The 8,579-nt window shown below is 37.6% G+C and overlaps 1 protein-coding gene across 4 annotated transcripts in view; it reads right to left on the bottom strand.

The window, feature by feature from the left end:
* Nucleotides 1-1,357: 1,357 nt before the first annotated feature.
* Nucleotides 1,358-8,579, bottom strand: part of LOC108236420 — a 28,534-nt gene continuing 21,312 nt past the window's right edge. For 2 of the 4 annotated variants that reach the window (XM_025004850.2, XM_025004848.2), the window contains exons 2-5: nucleotides 5,328-5,933; nucleotides 3,903-4,233; nucleotides 3,643-3,818; nucleotides 1,358-3,137 (exon numbers count right to left, since the gene is read on the bottom strand). In XM_025004850.2, coding sequence (XP_024860618.1) covers nucleotides 2,921-3,137; nucleotides 3,643-3,818; nucleotides 3,903-4,233; nucleotides 5,328-5,905 — 1,302 coding nt within the window. In that variant the 5' untranslated portion in view covers nucleotides 5,906-5,933 and the 3' untranslated portion in view covers nucleotides 1,358-2,920. Of the gene's footprint in view, nucleotides 3,138-3,642; nucleotides 3,819-3,902; nucleotides 4,234-5,327; nucleotides 5,934-7,273; nucleotides 7,374-8,579 lie in introns of those variants that run through there. The other 2 variants (XM_037977985.1, XM_037977987.1) reach the window with 2 other exon arrangements.

The raw sequence follows: 8,579 nt of genomic DNA on the forward strand, positions 1-8,579 counted from the left end.
CTTCCTCATCATATTTTCCTACCGTAGCACGGCTAAACAGCGATGTCTAACGGTCGGTGCTACCTGTCAAAAACTGCTACAAACCGAAAACTACAGCGGTTCATGTTAATGTTAAATATCATCGGATACTGAAGTGGAAGCTTTCTAAAACCACAAATGTCACTTCCTTCATCAGAATATCCTACCTGTTAAATATAAGCGGGTAGCACAAATAGATCTATGCACTAAAAGCAGCAAGTGTCTGAAAAACATTACAACTTATATACAAAAACTTACAAAAGCACAAAAAAATACTTCAAAAACACTCCACAGAAATAAATTTTACTTGTCTGATTTTTTTATTTACAGATACGATATGCATCTTTTGATGGTTTGAAATAAAAAAATGAGAAAAGTCTAGTTATTTCCATGCAGTGTCCAGAAAGAAGTGTTGTTCAGCTTGTAGGGCACCACAACTGCTTCCACACACCTCCATCATCATCATCATATGAAATAACTTTTTGTCACAACAAAAAATAGTGGTTGGTAAAATATTTGAGTGGCTGGTAAAAAAAATTTAATTTCCACCCATTTTTAGGATGTATGCCAGCAGATTTCCACTGTGGCTGTTTAGACTCAACTGTTAGTAGGATTGTGACTGATTGTTAAGGTACATGCTTTTATTTCACCTTGTACTGTTTGTTTAATGTCAGGCGTGGGAGTGTCTTTTGTTGCATGGGCGCTGGCTCCATGCTTATCAGGTTGTTGCAACAGGCCCTGGTCCATAAAGGGGACAAATATAAAAGTAAATGTTTTTTTGATTAGTCACCTATGGCTCTTGGTGTGCTAATACAGGTACCATTTAGTGTCCTTTGAACAGCAGATTGACTTTATTAATTGTCATTTTGTGTACAGCAGATTACTGCTGTTGCTATATTATGCTCTCACCTTTTCCTTTTTTTTTTGTTGTTGTTTTTTTTTTTTTTTCTCGGCTCCATATACGCTCTCATGTAGCTGGCTCATTCTGATGCCTGTTTGAACTCAAGTCATCTTCACCAAGTCTACATGCCTGAAGTCATTGAGTTGCTGCCCTTTGGTTGACTGATTAGCTGTTTGTGTTAACAAGCTGTTGAACAAGTGTACCAAATAAAATGCCAGGTGAGAGTACGACAACAGCAATACAAACCTTCTGAAATTATTTCATGGCTTTTGGCTTTGGTGTTCCTCCTTAAGTGGCCCCCAACTTTTCACCTCTTTGGAAACATTCTGGAGGCAACTCTGAAGTTGAGCTAACAGATCAGAAATATATCTAAAAGCACAGTATTGAGTTAAGGTATGTGATGAAATCTGAGCATAAACAAAATGATTTCAAAACATGTTTTTATGATGTAGTTTAATAATCATGCCAAGAGCTAAAAAAAGATATAAGATACAAGATCTGATCAGCTGCAGGAGAGAATGACAATGGAGATGTTGACAATAGCTGACTATGAAAGTGACAACACAGTAGAATGAGAACTTTTATTGTGCTTATTTTGTTTTTTGTTTCCTGTTGGACAAAGACCACCTATGTGCAAATACAGTAACTGGTACAATGCCTCATATTAATTTAATTTTTAATAGTCAACAGTCAGTTCAAATGTTACTGGGCTGAACTAATCTGTTTGTGCATCTTAAACAACTTTGGCTCAGCTGGGTCATAAACTGGAAAAGCTACAGAAGATTAAAAATAAACATAAAAATAAAGCTGAATTTTATTGTTGCATGGTCACTTAAAAAAAGAGAAATCTAATTGGTAATCAGACTTTGGTTTCTTTGCGGTTACATCCTTTTCAAAGATCAGAAGAGGAGAGTTCGGGGGCTGCAGAAGAAATAAAAAGTGGAGCTAAGTTGAACCTTTAAACACATGAAAATGAGGAAATATTTTGTTGTGGCTGACTTCCTTAAGGCCTTATTATAGCTGCCATGTGAAAGTGGGATTCCAACATACTTGTAACTGGCCTGAACATCTGCACTGTTGATTTTTAGATAAATGAATCACATCCATAGCCAGTCTGTGACTATCTGGCTGAGGAGGTTTAGCTCATGCAGAACAGGGGTGGGGACAGCACCAGCTAATGCTTAATATTTAGGCACAGCACAGGTTGTGAGTCTGGCTCAAGATAAGCAATTGTCTCTTTTGAATGAACTTGGGACTCTTTGGCGAGACTGTTTGCTTCTAATAATCAGCTCATGGTTATTAAGTGAAACAGCATGTTTGGTGACATGCCCATTGTATATTTAAACAATCCTTTGTGAATGCCAGTATGACTGAGGTGAGTCTGTGTTTTGATGTCTCCTTTAGTGTTGTGTGGACAGAACAGCCTCCTTTTGATGCATCACTTTGCATGCTGCTGGCTGGGTGACAGTAGTAATTTGTGTGTGGTACTGGACTAAAATGGTTGTAATCATTTTGCGTGGGTGTGGCTCTTTGTTAGAAGTTGTGTTGCAATGACTTTTGGTTGCTTTCCGGACTTGATGTGGTATGGGATCTCTTCGTGTGATCGTTTTTGTTGTGGTGACAACAGTTCACTTTTGGTTTGAAAATTGAACTTTAAGGGACTTTGAATAATCCACTCTGTTTTAGAGGGTTTCATTTGTTTAAGTCACATGTCTCTGTGTGTTCATTGCAGCTGTTTGTGTTCCTCTTATTGTATTTTTTGGGGTTGTCTTTTTTTAACTACTTTGTGAGAGAAGGAAGTTTCGGTTAAGCAACATGACAATTGATTTGGCAAGTGTACAAGTATGTACTTGTCAAATAGATTTATTTTAGTTTCTTCTTCAAACATTCAGTTCACTAGAATTCAAGTTAATGCAGCAATTATGGTATCAATGGCAACATAAATATATGTTCACTCTGTGGGTAAACATTCACAGTTTGCTTCAATTTCAACAAAAATCTTTAATTCCCTGTCAGCAGCCCCACTTTCTTCAGCGCCTTGTCCACGTTAGGAATCAGTTTTTCATGAAAGTCCCACAGTCGTTTGTCCTCGTGAAGGAGCTCCAGTTTTGGTGACCCACCGACACCGATGTGAATGATCCGACAAACGTCTAATGGAACCTTGTAATGTTGTCCAAAACTCTTGAGGACTTCGTGCACTGAAGTCTGCTCCACCATCCTGTGAAGCAGACACACAGAAGGGGGTTTTGGGCAATTTATCACTTCCTTTTTTATGACACAATCCTAATGGGTTATGGTAGTTTAAAATATGTAATGTATACTAAAAAAAATATTTATTTTAAACGATTTTGTAAATGTCTTTTTTTCTAAATCAAAAAGGAAAAACCACAGATATTGTAAGAATGATTTCCAGGGAGCCAAATTGTTTAATAACAAAAGTGATCACTTGATTGAATTATATTGGTTTTGCCATATCACTATGGACAAGAAAAATGTTTTAGCGGGTGTTCTTTTTTTTTATTTATCTTTGAGTAAACATTTTATTTCACCCATGACTAAACAGATAAATGAGGATGTTGTGGTTTTTACCGTTTATCTTCATTTATCAAACAGATTTCCAATAGTTTAAAACTTTGTCTTGGTAAATAACAGAAATATAAAAAAAAACAAGCTCTAACCTAAATTGCATTTAAATAAACCACTGAATATATTTCTCAGCCTACCTTGGTTGAACTATCATCTTGTGTGGATGATATATGGTTCTGTCAGGATCTTCCCTGTAAATGTGCTCCAGAATATTAACTCCTGGCACGCCGCTCCACTGAGGAAGCTTAAACCTCCCACTTGGCTCAAAGTGCATCCTGGGAAAGCTGTGGTTCTCAATGAGGAATATACCGACCTAAAGAGCATGAAGATGTTTTATAAATAAAAAGACATATATGGTAATGCTTGTTTCTCTCATTTGCTTACAGGGTCAACCTACCTTTGGATGTTGCTGCTGCAGCGTGTCCATCAGAGACATCAGGTTGCTGTGTTGATATGGCATGATGATCTCATCTATGTCATTCAGCAGAACGTAGCGCGAACGCTCCATGGATCTGTAAATGCACTCGTTCAGCGTGGTGAGCTGCCCAAAGTAGTGAATATCACCTCCATATTTTGAAAAAAGCCAACCACTGGATGGATTCATGTGCTTGTGAATAGGCCAAGGAACTATTTCCACAAATCCTTCTTGGATGTAACTCTGCAGAAGACGGTCAAGATCTGGACCACAGCTGGTGTTGTAGATCACCACTCTGTTCACTCCAAGCAACCTTAAACAAAGAAACTCAAGTTAGGTCTAAACATGGACACGAACGGTAGTTTTTCCCCATCAAGCCATATCTTTATGTAGGCTACTTCATTTCATACAAAGTAACTTTCTATTCATTTACCTTCTAATGTTAAAGCTGAAGGGTAAACTGCTTTAAGGCAGGAATGAGAGAAAGTCATAAATTTCTCATCTTTACATTTAGGACCACCTAATTTCAGCAGGGCTTCTTGCAAAAGTTCAGTAACTTGATTTAGTGAGGGAGCAACTGTATAAATGACTAATTGTACCATGGACTAACCTAAGCCTGGGGGAAATTCATAAATAATCATATATAACAGAAAGTCCTCAAATTGATCAATTCTGAAAACTCCAAATACATTACCCTGCATTGACAACCTGGAAATAAGAAAGTAATGATTCAAATAAGATTGCTCTCTAGTATTTTTACATTCAGTAAACCAGAGTTGAGCTATTATTGTTATTACTCCTATCATCATTGCTATTACTATACAAATTAAAGAGTACAGCACTATAAGTTCAGACTTCTAAGAAATTATGCACACTTTTTAAAATGGTGTCTTTATTTTTAAAATGCTCTCCAAATTTTTTCCTAAGACAACCCTCAGCATCCTTCAACATGACATTTATACAAGTATATAAAAATAAAGTAGCACCATGTTTCTTAAACTGTGGTACAAAGAAAAAAAAAAGATTTTTTTTCATCCATCTAACTTGTGGGTTCAGCTGACAGTTTAAGACTCCTGCATTGTATCTGCATCTACAAGTGTTTTTTTTGTTTTGTTTTTTGTACGTTTCTTTTAACAAGTCACCCTAAACATTTTCAAAGACTTGTCGACATACTGCTGCTCTTATTTACGCTGTGCCAGTCTAGGCAAAGATCTTAAAAAACAATGTTTTTTTTAAAAAAAAAGTGTTTTATTTATTGTTTTATGTTCATCACAGTGGTGGTCTTTGCAGATCTTGTGATTTTTGAAGGTGTTAACCAAAAAGTACATTGGCTTCTTTAGATGATGTTCATTAAAAAGCAGACCTGTACAGTTTTGAGGCTTGAGTTAAATGTGTATATTTACTGACCTGTACATCTCTAGAGCCTGTGTATACTGAAGCACATTGTTGTAGTCTCCAAACAGATTGGAAATGCAGACCGTGAAGTTCACCCGTTTTTCTTTAATTCCACTTGTTTTCTTGTTTCTTATAGGAAGCCAAGTTGAGTTAGATTCGTTGGGCTGAGTCAGCAGAGTGACATGTGTTGGATCGCAGTCTTGGGGAATCCGACACATGACGTCTGTAGCAGCGAAGGGAAAACCAAAGTGGTCTGAGTGTACTAAAACTGTTGCGGGAGTAGTTTCACCTAAACGTCCGGCACAGCAGAAAAGGCAGTGGAGAGGCTGGATGGAGTCTCTCCGAAACATGCCAATGATTCGTATGTCGAAACCATTCCATCTCTGGTCCATGAAGGCCGAAACCAGGAAATGTTTGGTGTTTTTGAGAGGAGTGATGGCCTGGTCAGAGATTGTTGATGGGCAGACAGGTGGAGGCCCACGAGGTGTTGGGATTGACCTGTCTGTTCTGGGTGAGCTCACAATAAAGATGAGAATTAAGATGAACGTGGTGATGAAGAGGATGAGTATTTGTTTGATGTAATTTGCCATCCCGATTTGGGCTCAGAGGAAAATCAGCCTGGTGCAAAAAAAGGAGAAAACAATCAGAAAGATTTTACATTAGACCAATACTTCTATCCCACTAAACCTGAACCAAACGGTCACTGTAACACCTCGAGTAGATTTAATATTTGTCTCAACCTAATTGAGGGTTACAGACAGGTCTGCTGTCCCAAGTTATTATGTGTTATGCAACAAAACTAAGTAGTGTGACCTAAAACTAATATCTAAGTTGTGTTTTTGTGTTTGCAATGCTATGTATACAACCTCAATTCCGATGAAGTTGGGACGTTGTGTAAATGTTTATCGAGTGTTGTTAAAAGGAAAGGTGATGTAACACAGTGGTAGACATGCCCCTGTCCCAGCTTTTTGGGAATGTGTTGCAGGCATCAAATGGAAAACGAGTCAATATTTGCACAAAAACAAAAAAGTTTCTCTGTTTGAACATTACATATCTTGTCTTTGTAGTGAATTCAGTTGAATATAGGTTGAAAAGGATTTGCAAATCATCATATTGTTTTTACTTGTTTTACACAACATCCTAACTTCATCGGAATTGGGGTTTGAGTATATAATGAAGTATTTCATCAGCTGATTTGAATGACTGTATGAAAGTGAAATTGGACCCTATAATGCATGGAATCTGCCCCTGTAATGAGTTAGAAACACCAACCAGACAGCAGGACTCATAAAATGTTATTATTACCCTACACTGACACCAGGCAATATGCATTTCTTCCAGGAATGCTAGAACTTTATTTATTTATTTATTTATTTTGTGTTCATGTTTTTAAAGAACTTTAAGAAAGATCTTAAGATAAATAAAAAAAAAAACCCTGAAAAGTCATTTCAAGTGTACATTTTTGCTTGACGCACACGCTTCAAGAGATCTAAATACCTTTTTGTACATCAGATGTTTTCAACACCTGATAATAAAAACAGATGTAATCTTCATGTTTTCTTGTGAGATACCAGTTTAAACAGGTGACTTAGCGAGAACACAAAGGCTCATAAACCTCTAGTAAAACTTGTAACTCAAGCTGCTTTAATTGTAAGATAATCTAAGGACAAAAAAAAAAAAAAATCCCACTAGTTTAGTCTTTGTTCTTTTTTCTCACTAACATCACAGCACCACATTCCCTACAGATCAGATTTGTATGACAGGCATCATTAACCCTCTCAAGGCAGACGTTGCAGATTTACAACAGCGAATTGCATATACCTAATTACTCCACATTCATACTTTATGAGCCTTTTTTTACTCAGATGATAATTTCCCCAAATATCTGATTTTTCCTGTTACTAAAACTTAATTTGAGCCTGAGAGGGTTAAAATCAAAGGTCACAACAAACAATCACCAACTTTTCTGTGGCGTGGCGTGGCGTGGCGGGGCGTGGCGTGGCGGGGCGTGGCGTGGCGGGGCGTGGCGTGGCGGGGCGTGGCGTGGTGTTGCAATGCCTTCACAGAAAAGACATTCCGGTAAGCACAAGCTGACAATAGAGTTGAAGAACATTTCTGAATTGCGCAAAAACAGTTTTTCCTGTTAGACCATTGTGCATTTACCAACTGATGACAATGGCAAATGACACGTGCTGTTGATTTTATCTTCCCTTATACACACTTTTTGTTGGCAAGAATTTTCAAGAAGACTTAACTGTAACTTAAGTTTTCATTCTTGGCATGGTTTCTGAACAGATAGATGCTTTGTTAAAGTGTCGTGTAGTGTGGGGCGTGGGAATAAAATGGAATAAAAAAAAAACAGTGCCTGACTAAGCATAATGGACAGGTTTTTAACCCCATTTTGCACAGAGGCTTTTTTAAATGCATTAATGATAGCAAAAAAAAAAAGAGAAATGTTTGAAATAACACTGAAAGCAAAGAATACTCTTCTACAGTATAGAACTAAAAAACAAACGAACAGTTACACAAAAGTGTAAAAGTGTGGGGGGGAGTTATTGTAACCCACAGAAGAAAATCTTTGGGAACCACTGTCTCAATGAAACATGAAAGTTATACACATTGTGACCCTTTCAATGCAAAATAATAATAATAATTATTATTAATAATAATCATAAATTATCAATTATTTTTTATTATTATTAAATAACCAGTCTGAAGTAATATCCCATCTTATTTAGATGTATAGTGTATTTAAGTACATCTTGGCTGTATCTTTATGTTTATGATGTAATTTGGGTTCTAATTAGTTTGTATTTTATGCTTTGTCTACAGACCACACACACACACATTCTGGCAACTTTCTCAACTTTCCATACAAAGAGCAAACTTTATTCACGGACTCCGCCTGCTTTGTTCTACAGTCACCTGGATGTTATAAGTGTCCTGATCTGACACTCTGAAGCGATTGCTGCCAACTCCGATTCACTGGCGGCACCAGGGGGGCGCTAGGGGGTGCTATAGCTCCCCCTGGAAAAGTCATAGCACCCCCGTAGCACCCCCAAGCAAAGGCATAACCGGGGTATGTGTGGGACATGTTCCCCACTTCCCTTATATATGCCCTATATCCCCCGCACTTTTTTCCAGCCGTTGCAATTGTTTAATTTGTTGTTAACATGTGGGGATGTGTTTTTCCGAGCCGTCTTTAAACGCACCATGAGCGCTGCGTACTAGAGGCTGACATTTTCTCTGGAATCCCACGGGTCA

The sequence above is a fragment of the Kryptolebias marmoratus genome, linkage group LG10, assembly GCF_001649575.2.
Source record: "Kryptolebias marmoratus isolate JLee-2015 linkage group LG10, ASM164957v2, whole genome shotgun sequence".
Taxonomy (NCBI): Eukaryota; Metazoa; Chordata; class Actinopteri; order Cyprinodontiformes; family Rivulidae; genus Kryptolebias; species Kryptolebias marmoratus.